The sequence below is a fragment of the Pan troglodytes genome, chromosome 19 (assembly GCF_028858775.2).
Source record: "Pan troglodytes isolate AG18354 chromosome 19, NHGRI_mPanTro3-v2.0_pri, whole genome shotgun sequence".
Taxonomy (NCBI): Eukaryota; Metazoa; Chordata; class Mammalia; order Primates; family Hominidae; genus Pan; species Pan troglodytes.
The window spans coordinates 30553169-30565457 of NC_072417.2; the positions used below are offsets into that span (position 1 = coordinate 30553169).

Genomic DNA, 12289 nt, shown 5'->3' on the forward strand with positions numbered 1-12289 from the left:
TTAGAGCCAAAAGTAGTCATTTTGGGGTGAAATTTTAAAATGCATAATTTAAGAAAAAACTCATGAGGACAGGTAAAGTTTTTTTTTTTTTTAATTAAAAATTACCTATCTGGAGTTTGTTTTAAAAGTATACACATATGTAAAATTCATAGGCCAGGCACAGTGGCTTACACCTGTAATCCCAGCAGTTTGGGAGCCTAAGGTGAGAGGATTGCTTGAGCCCAGGACTTCAAGACCAGCCTAGGCAACATAGGGAGTCCCCATTTCTACAAAATATTTAAAAATTAGACCGGGCACAGTGGCTCACACCCATAGTCCTAGCACTTTGAGAGGCTGAGGTGGGTGGATCATGAGCTCAGGAGTTCAAGACCAGCCTAGCCAAGATAGTGAAACTCCATCTCTACTAAACATACAAAAATCAGCCCGGCATGGTGGTGGGTACCTGTAATCCCAGCTACTTGGGAGGCTGAGGCAGAGAATTGCTTGAACCCGGGAGGCGGAGGTTGCAGTGAGCTGAGATCGTGCCATTGCACTCCAGCCTGGGCGACAGAGTGAGACTCCGTCTCAAAAAAGAAAAAAAAAAAAAAAATAGGCCGGGTGCGGTGGCTCACACCTGGAATCCCAGCACTTTGGGAGGCTGAGGCGGAAGGTCAGGAGATCGAGACCATCCTGGCTAACACGGTGAAACCCCATCTCTACTAAAAATACAAAAAATTAGCCGGGTGTTGTGGCGGGCGCCTGTAGTCCCAGCTACTCAGGAGGCTGAGGCAGGACAATGGCATGAACCCGGGAGGTGGAGCTTGCAGTGAGTGGCAGTCGCACCACTGCACTCCAGCCTGGGCAACAGAGCGAGACTCCGTCTCTAAATAAATAAATAAATAAATAAATGAAAAATAAAAATAGAATTAGCCGGGCATGGTGGCACGTGCCTATAGTCCGAGCTACTGGGGAGGCTGAGGTAGGAGGATCACTTGAGCCCAAAGAGTTTGAGGCTGCAGTGAACCATGATTGTAGTACTGCATGCTGTGTGGGTGACAGAGTGAGACCCTGTCTCAAATAAATAAATAATAAAATAAAAGTTATAGCCTCTCAATATATAGTGTTTGAAGCCAGATGAGCATTATGTAGTTTAAATATCATTTCAAACAACTATTACTCTATCCAGACCCTTACCATTTATTCCCCCATTACTAACAACCAAAATATCAATATCACAACAAGCAGCTTTTGCCTACTGCAAAGGTTTCCCCATTGATCATAATTATTTCCTGGACACCACCAAATGAAAATGAGATTAGGAATGCCTTATAGGCTTTTGAGAAAAATTTCTTTGAGGAAAAGGGAACTGGTTTTAATTTATGGGCATAGTTATCATGATCTCAATTTTCCTCCCTTGTAGAAATTAAAGGCCCTGAAATAGAATAGCCAAGGAAGTTAGTTCTCAAATTGCCTTGCTTCCAAGTCTCAGCTATGGTTTATTAGATATAACCTCTGGCTGACCTCAGATATAGATTATTATTCATAACCTGCCTTTCTCACTTTTCACTTTCTCCATAGCTGTAAGAGCTCATTTTGGAGGAATAATGGATGAACCATCTCCCTTGGCCCAACCTCTGGAGCTGAACCAGCACTCTCGATTCATAATAGGTTCTGTGTCTGAAGATAACTCAGAGGATGAGATCAGCAACCTGGTGAAGTTGGACCTACTGGAGGAGAAGGAGGGCTCCTTGTCACCTGCTTCTGTTGGCTCAGATACACTCTCTGATTTGGGGATCTCTAGCCTACAGGATGGCTTGGCCTTGCACATAAGGTAAGAGAGAGTTCAATGGTCTACTTATTTAATCTGTCTTGTTAGTTTTGCTGATTATGTTCTGAAAAGAGCAAGGATGATTTCAGCCAAGACTGCTTTGCCTTTTCCTATGTCACTGAACTCAAAGCTTTGTTGAGGAAGTCAGAAATGATGTATTTTTCAGAAATCATATATGTTCCCATCAAATTTTTCATGTCCTACCAGGTTTTTTTTGTTTTTGTTTTTGTTTTTTGAGACGGAGTCTTGCTCTGTTGCCCAAGCTGGAGTGCAGTGGTGCGGTCTTAGCTCACTGCAACCTCCGCCTACTGGGTTTAAGCAATTCTTCTGCCTCAGCCTCCCAAGTAGCTGGGATTACAGGCGCCTGCCACCATGCCCAGCTAATTTTTTGTGTTTTTACTAGAGATGGAGTTTCACCATGTTGGCCAGGCTGGTCTTGACCTCCTGACCTTGTGATCCGCCCACCTCAGCTTTCCAAAATGCTGGGATTAGAGGTGTGAGCTACCCCGCCCAGCCTATTTTTTTTTTTTTTTTTTTTTTTGAGATAGAGTCTCACTCTGTCGCCCAAATGGGAGTGCAGTGGTACAATCTCAGCTCACTGCAACCTCTGCCTCCCAGATTCAAGAGATTCTCCTGCCTCAGCCTCCTGAATAGCTGGGACTACAAGTGCATGCCCTTGCGCCTAGCTGATTTCTGTTGTTTTTGATAGACACCGGGTTTCGCCATGTTGGCCAGGCTGGTCTCGAATTCCTGGCCTCAAGTGATCCGCCTGCCTCAGTCTCTCAAAGTGCTGGGATTAAAGATATGAACCACTACACCTGGCCACTTCTACCTGCTAGGTCTTTCAGTGAGACCTAGTGAGTAAGAGTTAGGTTGAGGAACATCAGTTTTTGTACTACTTTGACTAACATTGTTCTAACTATCTTGATGATTGATAGGACTTCTCCAGGTGTTGTCAACTTCGTAGTAAGTTTTTTTGAACTAATTCATCAGATTGTCAGGAAGTTATATTTTGTTTCTAGCAGGGCCAGTCCCCAATAAAGGGCTGTTAATAGAGCTCTCCTTTTTCTCTAGAAACACAGTTCTCCCTAACTGAGAATGTCAGTACATAGTAACACTAGATTGTTTTTATTTATCGATGTTTGATTATATAACTAGCGTGTGAGATACTAACCTTTGGTCATTTACTTTTCAGTTCTTGGATTAAAAGGTCTGGATCAGTGGTTCTTGGTTCTCACTGTTCATCAGAATCACCTCGGGGAGCCTTGGGAGATAAGCCCCATCCCCAGAGATTTCGATTCATTTGATACTGGCTTGGTGTGGAACTGGGGCTTTTTTTTAAGGTATCCAGGTGATTGTTGTGTACAGCCAGCATTCAGATTATAGGTGTACCCTAGATAGCATAAGTTAGGGTGGCTGTTGTTGCTGTTACTATCTTGGCACCTTTATTATTAATGGGTCATAAAATAATTCAGCTCTATTTTATACACTAAATATACCAACTCTATAATAAAATCCTGTATGAGATCTGGCTGGATGTGATTGTTCTGTCTTACTGTTATCCCTGGGGCTTGGGATCAGGGCTTCTGAGAGACTAGGCAGTGTTCGTTAGTGGTCACCCTCATTTAGCTATGTAGAGGTCAAAAGAAAAGTGTAAAGCAAGTTAATTATGTTTTACTTCACAGGTTCCTAGAATTGTAATAAATGAGAGAGATAATTTAGCCTAACACTTTTTATTTTATTTTATTTTAAAAAATTAATTTAAAACATTATTTAAATAGAGACAGAGGTCTTGCTATGTTGCCCAGGCTGGTCTTGAACTCCTGGCCTCAAGCGATCCTCCTATCATGGCCTGCCAAAGTGCTGGGATTACAGGCATGAGCCACCACACCTGGCCACAAAATACTTTTTAATAGTTGGGAAAACTAAGGCCCAATGAGGAGAAATAACTTGCCTAAGTTTGAATAGCCAGAGAACTTGGATTCAAACTCATATCCTGATTTTATTTCACTAACTTTTCTACTCTACTTTCCCGTCCATACAGGTGTCTTAATTATATAACTAGTTCAGACAAAGTTGGTTTTATGGAGTTAGTGAACAAAGCATTATCTCTGGGTTAAAAAGAGGAATAGAGAGCAGTATTTTAGTGGCAGGGAAAAGAGATTAGGTCTTTATGTAAACATTTTTTATTTTATAGTTCATTTAATGATTGGCTCTAAGGTTAATACTAGTGGTGGCATTCTTCTCTCTTGAGGTCATTTGGAAGTGTGTTGGGGGGTTGTGACTGGCAGGACTACTTGCATTTATCAGACAAAGGACAAAGGACCAATGATACTAAACCTTCTGTGGTATAGTAGATAATCCTACACAACCAAGAAATCTGCTACTCAAAATGTCGTAGTGCCCCTGTTGAGAAAGACTGGTTTAACTCTAAATCCATAAAACCACACAGCACCTTGAGAAATCTGTCCAGTTTGAGTCTATGTGAAACATAATATCCATTTGCTGGATTAGGAAACTGAGTTTGGCTATGGTGAGATAAATGTGTTATAAGAAACTCAGCTAGTGATATCACAAGGCAGTTTGTAGTTGCCAAGTCATTCCCAAAGTTGATGGTTCTTATGCAAAGTCTATGTGGTCAGTGGCATGAGTGTCTGGAATTTCTTTGCATGCCTTACTGTTGCAAAAATCATGTCCGTAGCTCGTGGAGGAGCCGTGGATTGAAGTGTGATCAGCAGCATGGAAAGGAGACAATGCCAGTTCCAACTCACTCCTCAGCTAGCTAATGTTCTAAAATAGAAAAAACGTTTTCTGTTTATCCATTCCTTAAGTCACTTCTGGATATGGTGACCTTTGGGGTAATTTTAATTGAGTCAAATTCATTTGATAGGTGAAAGACCTCTGTTATGACATCTGCCACTAATTAGGTGTGTGACCATGGACAGTACATATTATCTCCTTGGAGTCATCTATAAAAATGAAGATATTGATTCAGATGCTTCTTTTCACTCCTGGAACTCAAAGTTAAATAGAGACTAAGTTGAGTTTAGGATCAGCTCTTAGAACGAATAGCCTAATCCTTCATGGGTGACATAGATTAAGGGGGCAGGTACATTCCTAGGAGATGTTAACTGGAGGTCATCTGAAACCAAATGAAGTAATTGCCATAATGTAAGATGGGACTGAGTCTCTCTCTCAAGTTTAGATGCTGAGAAGTCTAGTGGTATGATGGATGAGCCCAAATAGAAAATAGACTTTTCCTGCGATGGAGATGATTTGCCTCATGTATTTTCTAGAGTCCAATGAAAGACTGGGTGAATCACTTTCTTTTTTCTTTCTTTCTTTTTTTTTTTTAGAGGGAGACTTGCTCTGTCGCCCAGGCTGGAGTGCAGTGGTACCATCTCGGCTCACTGCAACCTTCACTTCCCAGGTTCAAGCAATTCTCCTGCCTCAGCCTCCCAAGTAGCTGAGATTACAGGCACCCGCTACCATGCCCGGCTGTTTTGTATTTTTAGTAGAGACGGGGTTTCACCGTGTTGGCCAGACTGGTCTTGAACTCCTGACCTCAGGTGATCTGCCCACCTCAGCCTCCCAAAGTGCTGGGATTACAGGCGTGAGCCAGCATGCCCAGCCTTTTTTTTTTTTTTCTTTTGAGACGGAGTTTTGCTCTTGTTACCCAGGCTGGAGTGTAATGGCGCAATCTCCACTTACCGCAACCTCTGCCTCCCGGGTTCGAGAGATTCTCCTGCCTCAGCCTCCTGAGTAGCTGGGATTACAGGCATACGCCACCACGCCAGGCTGATTTTGTGTTTTTAGTAGAGACAGGGTTTCTCCATGTTAGGCTAGACTCGAACTCCCAACCTCAGGTGATCCACCTGCCTTGGCCTCCCAAAGTGCTGAGATTACAGGCATGAGCCTGTAATCTGTGCCTGTCAGCCTATGCCTGACCCTGGCCATTTTTTTTTTTTTTTTTTTTGAGACAGTCTTGCTCTTTCACCCAGGCTGAATTACAGTGGTGCAATCTCAGCCCACTGCAACCTCCGCCTCCCAGGTTCAAGATATTCTTGTGCCTCAGCCTCCTGAGCAGCTAGTACTAGAGGTGTGTGCCACCATGCCCGGCTAATTTTTTTGTATTTTAGTAGAGATGGGGTTTCACCATATTGGCCAGGCTGGTCTTGAACTCCTGATCTCAGGCAATCTGCTTGCCTCAGCCTTCCAAAGTGCTAGGATTACAGGTGTGAGCCACCATGCCCAGCTGGATGAATCACTTTCTAAGCTTTATGACCCAAACATTTGAAAATAAGACCCTGGCTGGGCGTGGTGGCTCACGCCTGCAATCCCAGCACTTTAGGAAGCCAAGGTGGGTGGATCACCTGAAGTCAGCAGTTCAAGACCAGCCTGACCAACATGGAGAAACCGCATCTCTACTAAAAATACAAAATTAGCCGAGCATGATGGCACATGCCTGTAGTTCCAGCCAGTCGAGAGGCTGAGGCAGGAGAAGTGCTTGAATCCGGGGGTGCAGAGGTTGTGGTGAGCTAAGATCATGCCATTGCACTCCAGCCTGGGCAACAGAGCAAAAAAAAAAAAAAAAAAAAAAAAAGAAAGAAAAGAAAATAAGACCCTAAGTAAAAAGTAGTTATAGCTTGGTGGGAATATACAGACCTCACTGTAGACAACTGATTTGGCTTTTTATTTTTAGATATGATCAGCTAGAGGTTGATATATCAGCCAGGTTGATATATTTCTGGAACTCACTAGTATTCAATTGAACATTTAAGAAGAAAGGCTGAATGTGGACTTTTTTTTTTTTTTGAGACTGAGTTGCACTCTTGTTGTACAGGCTGGAGTGCAATGGCGCGATCTTGGCTCACTGCAACCTCTGCTTCCTGGTTTCAAGCAATTCTCCTCCCTCAGCCTCCCAAGTAGCTGCGATTACAGGTGCTCTCCACCATGCCGCACTAATTTTTTTTTTTTTTTTTTGAGAGGGAGTCTCGCTCTGTCCCCAGGCTAGAGTGCAGTGGCGCCATCTTGGCTCACTGCAACCTCCGCCTCCTGGGTTCAAGCAATTCTCCTGCCTCAGCCCCCTGAGTAGCTGGGATTAGAGGTGCGCGCCACCATGCCCGGCTAATTTTTGTATTTTTAGCAGAGACAGGGTTTCACCGTGTTCGTCAGGCAGGTCTCAAACTCCTGACCTTGTGATCTGCCTGCCTCGGCCTCCCAAAGTGCTGGGTTACAGGTGTGAGCCACTGTGCCCAGCCCACCATGCCTGGCTAATTTTTTGTATTTTATTTTATTTTATTTATTCATTTATTTTTTTAATTTAAATTTTTTTTTTTTTTGAGTCGGAGTTTCACTGTTGTTCCCCAGGCTGGAGTGCAATGGTGCGATCTCGGCTCACCACAACCTCCGCCTCCTGGGTTCAAGCAATTCTCCTGCCTCAGCCTCTCGAGTAGCTGGGACTACAGGTATGCGCCACCATGCCTGGCAAATTTTTTTTTTTTTTTTTTTGAGATGGAGTTTCACTCTTGTTGCCCAGGCTGGAGTGCAGTGGCATGATCTCAGCTCACTGCAACCTCTGCCTCCCGGGTTCAAGTGATTCTCCTGCCTCAGCCTCCCAAGTAGCTGGGATTACAGGCATGTGCCACCATGCCCGGCTAATTTTGTATTTTTTAGTAGAGATGGGGTTTCTCCATGTTGGTCAGGCTGGTCTCAAACTCCCGACCTCACGTGATCCGCCCGCCTCAGCCTCCCAAAGTGCTGGGAGTATGGGTGGGCGTGAGCCACCATACCTGGCTTATTTATTAATTTTTTTGAGACAGAGTTTCACTCTTGTTGCCCAGGCCAGAGTGCAGTGGCGCAATCTCGGCTCACCGCAACTTCCGCCTCCCAGGTTCACATGATTCTCCTGCCTCAGCCTCCCCAGTAGCTGGGACTACAGGCATGCACCACCACGTCTGGCTAATTTTTTATTTGTAGTAGAGATGGGGTTTCTCCATGTAGGTCAGGCTGGTCTTGAATTCCTGACCTCAGGTGATCTGCCCACCTCGGCCTCCCAAAGTGCTGGGATTACAGGTGTGAGCCACTGTGCCCAGCTAATTTTTTGCATTTTTAGTAGAGATGGGGTTTCACCATGTTGGCCAGGCTGGTCTTGAACCCCTGACCTCAGGTGATCTACCTGCCTTGGCCTCCCAAAGTGCTGGGATTACAGGCGCCCGGCCAGTGGACATCTTAATTTTGATAACCAGTGTACGATTTGGTGGCATATAACAGAGCCATCTAGTTGTATGGATATTGGCAGTTTCTCTGCTCCTATGGGATGTCACTTAAGGTCAGATCGTTTTGCATACTTAAAATTCACCACATGCTATCAACCAAACAGAACTGTAAACAGTTTGTCAACTAATAAGCTGAATTTCTGGTTGAAGTACAGTTGGAACAGGTTATCTCCACATTTGGGTCTTTTACCTCTTAACATAGTGTGATTTCTTTCCTGTTTTTTAAAAATCCACCTCCTTCCTCTCTAGCATAGTGTGATTTCTTTAAATCTTTTTTATCCTATGCTAAATGTATGGGTTTTTTGTTTGTTTGGTCTCACTCTGTCACCCAGGCTGAAGTGTTCAGTGGCGCAATCATAGCTCACTAACTTCCAACTCCTGGGCTCAAACAATCCTCCCGCTTCAGCCTCCTGAGTAGTGGAGATTATAGGTGTGCACCACCGTGCTGAGCTAATTTTTAAAATTTTTTTAGAGATGGAGTCTTGCTATGTTGCCCTGGTTGGTCTTGAATTCCTGGCCTCAAGTGATTGTCTGGCCTTGGCCTTCCCAAGTGCTGGGATGACAGGTGTGAGCTACCTTGCCCAGTGTATACTTCATGTTATAGTGAAACAGGAGAGTTTCCTCATCTCCCTTGCAGGATGTACCACAGGGATGTGTCTTGCTCCTTCGGTTGCCCCACTGCTCAAACCCCTAAGGGGAGGATGCAGATGGGCAGGTGCAGCAGCCATGGGAAGCACTTTTGGGCTCCAGCCCCACGGCACCATCTTGGGGTGGTGTCTGCGACTCTGAAAGCCCAAGTGAGCATGTGTTACAGTATGCTCTTTCAGCTTTGCTGTCTGCAGACAGCTTGTGTTAACCAGCTCAATAGACCATCTGCCTTATTGCAAGGGCAGAGGGCCAGTGTGACAGCTTTCTGTATCCTGAGCTCTTGCCCAGTGTACCAGAAAAATTGGATCACATGTGGGCTCGAAGGATGAGTGCAAGGTTTTATTGAGTGGTGGAAGTGGCTCTCAGCGACATGGATGGGGAGCTGGAAGGAGGGGCTGGAGTAGGGAGGTGGTCTTCCCCAGGAATCAGGGCTCCTGGAGGCCGGACTCTTCTCTGACGGCCCCGAGTTGAATTCCCCTCGGTGTCCAGACGTCCCTCCTCTCTTTCTCTGCCTTGTCGTTCCGCCATTGCAAGTCTGCTGGCCTGCTGGTGTCTGCTGGTCTGTTCCTCTGCTCCTCTTGATGTTCAATCACTTGTGTCTGTGCCTGCTATGGTCTCGGGTTTATTTGGGCACAGGATTGGGGGTGTTGCAGGCCAGAGTGGTCTTGGAAAATGAAGCATTTGGATGCAAAAACAGGCATGCCTTTTCTCACTTAGGTCCATAGGTACAGGTCAAAGGTGGAGCCCTTGACAGGGACTCTGCCCTTCTCTACCCAGCACTTCCCTGTCCCCTTCCCGTATCAATAGTATTTGAAACTTGATCTCAATTTTCTCTCATGTGTCTTAAAACATATGTTCAAGTCACTGAATGATCTTCATTTTATGGTTAACATAAAATGAAGCATGTTTGGTTAACAACTTTATCTGAGAACAATCTGTATTTGCTGTTATATGTGTATACCTAAAACCAGCATAAGATGTCTATCACTGGGGTTCAAGACAATAGTTGTTGCTTTGGAAGGAGAAAGTGTATTCACTCAGGAAGGGCTCTGAAGTTGAGTTATATTTCTATTTATTTTCTGATCTAGAAAGAAAAGTACTTTACCAATATTTTTGAAAATTGAGAATTCAGATGAGATTGCCTGTAAAGATGTTGGACTCTTCAGAATAATTTAACTAGAAAATTTTGAGCTCTTTTGTAATTAGAAATAATTTGTAAAGTTTCTCCCATGATACTAGTCATAGTATGTTAATGAGTTTGGAATAAGCTCCTAGATACCACATTTCATTGTTTTTTTTTTTTTTTTTTTTGCGATGGAGTCTTGCTCTGTCGCCCAGGCTGGAGTGCAGTGGCGCGATCTCGGCTTACTGCAACCTCCACCTCCTGGGCTCAAGTGATTCTCCTGCCTCAGCCTCCTGAGTAGCTGGGATAACAGGTGTGCACCACCATGCCCGGCTAATTTTTGTATTTGTATTTTTTTTAAATTAATTAATTATTTATTTTTTTGAGACGGAGTCTCGCTCTGTCGCCCAGGCTGGAGGGCAGTGGCGCAATCTCGGCTCACTGCAAGCTCCGCCTCCTGGGTTCACGCCATTCTCCTGCCTCACCCTCCCCAGCAGCTGGGACTACAGGCACATGCCGCCATGCCTGGCTAATTTTTGTATTTTTAGTAGAGACGGGGTTTCTCTGTGTTAGCCAGGATGGTATCGATCTCCTGACCTCATGATCCGCCCGCCTCAGCCTCCCAAAGTGCTGAGATTACAGACGTGAGCCACCGCACCCGGCCAATTTTTGTATTTTTAGTAGAGACACCATGTTGGTCAGGCTGGTCTTGAACTCCTGACCTCGTGATCCACCTGCCTTGGCCTCCCAAAGTGCTGGGATTACAGGTGTGAGCCACCACGCCCAGCCAGATTTCATTTTCATTCACAATTCATATAAAGCTGTGCAGACCTTTATCCTTGGGCAATAATAGTGTCAAGGTCAGATTCTGGGAGGATCTGGGATTGACTTTCAACTTCTTCCATTGGGTCAAAAGAGAAGTTTACGGGACAATAGTGAGAGAAGGCCTATCTATTGTTCCTACATTCTATTTTTCACATTAACTTTAGGAAATATTAGTCAAGTTTTCTCAGTGGCTAATTAGAAAAATAATGGTAATAATAGGTTACATTTAATAAGTGCTTTACTGTATGCCAGATACTCTGCTGTGCTTTATGTGGAGTACCACACTGAATTATCAAAACAATCCCATGAGGTAAGTATTGTGCTATTATTTCCCACAATTTTTTTTTTCTTTTTTTTTTTGAGATGGAGTCTCACTCTGTTGCCCAGGCTGGAGTGCGATGGCGTGATCTCGGCTCACTGCAACCTCTGCCTCCCAGGTTCAAGCAATCCTCTAGCCTCAGCCTCCCAAGTAGCTGGGATTACAGGTGCCCGCCATCATGCCTGGCTAATTTTCATATTTTTAGTAGAGACAGGGTTTCACCATATTGCTCAGGCTGGTCTCGAACCCCTGACCTCAGGTGATCCACCCGCCTCGGCTTCCCAAAGTGCTGGGATTACAGGCAGGAGCCACTGTGCCTGGCCTATTGCCCACAATTTATGGATGGGGAATTGAGACATAAATTAAATAACATGCCCAAGGTGGCCAGCTTGGGTATTGAATCTAGTCAGAGCTCGTACTATAAACTGCTACACTAAACTAAAACCTTTGGTGTAACAGATATGCTTTTTTTTTTTTTGAGATGAAGTCTCGCTCTGTCACCTAGGCTGGAATACAGTGGTGTGATCTCGGCTCACTGCAACCTCTGCCTCCCAGGTTCAAGCTATTTTCCTGCCTCAGCCTCCCATGTAGCTGGGACAACAGGTGTGCACCACCATGCCTGGCTAATTTTTGTTCTTTTAGTAGAGACAGGGTTTCGCCATGTTGGCCAGCTGGTCTCGAACTCCTGACCTCAGGTGATCTACCCACCTCAGCCTCCCAAAGTGCTAGGATTACAGGCGTGAGCCACTGCGCCCAGGCCTTATGGTCTGTTGAGCAGTTCTTCTCTAATTAAATGTTAGCCTTGTTAGAAAGGGATAGAAGTTAGAAAATATATATTTATATATACTTGAAAAATTTTTTTTACAGACAGGGTTTCTCTCTGTTGTCCAGGCTGGAGTGCAGTGGTGTGATCATGGCTCACTGTACCTTCAGACTCCTGGGCTCAAGCAATCCTCTTGCTCAGTCCCTGAGTAGTTGGGACTATAGGTATGTGCCACCATTCCCAGCTAAGTTTATTTATTTATTTATTTATTTTTTGAGATGGAGTCTCACTCTGTTGCCAAGGCTGGAGTGCAGTGGCATGATCTTGGCTCACTGCAACCTCTGCCTCCCAAGTTCAAGCAATTCTCTGCCTCAGCCTCCTGAGTAGCTGGGATTACAGGGGCCTGCCACCACCCCCAGCTAATTTTTTGTATTTTTAGTAGAGACAGGGTTTCACCATCTTGGCCAGGCTGGTTTTGAACTCCTGACATCGTGATCCACCCATCTTGGCCTCCCAAAGTGCTGGG

General features: G+C 44.8%; 1 protein-coding gene across 17 annotated transcripts in view; it reads left to right on the top strand.

Annotated features, from left to right (window-relative positions):
- Positions 1-12289, top strand: part of ACACA (acetyl-CoA carboxylase alpha) — a 330230-nt gene that overhangs the window by 76579 nt on the left and 241362 nt on the right. For 13 of the 17 annotated variants that reach the window (XM_511428.9, XM_009432351.5, XM_016931955.4 and 10 more), the window contains one exon: positions 1558-1810. In XM_511428.9, coding sequence (XP_511428.5) covers positions 1558-1810 — 253 coding nt within the window. The remainder of the gene's footprint in view (positions 1-1557; positions 1811-12289) is intronic. The other 4 variants (XR_010152891.1, XM_063798638.1, XM_063798642.1 and 1 more) reach the window with 1 other exon arrangement.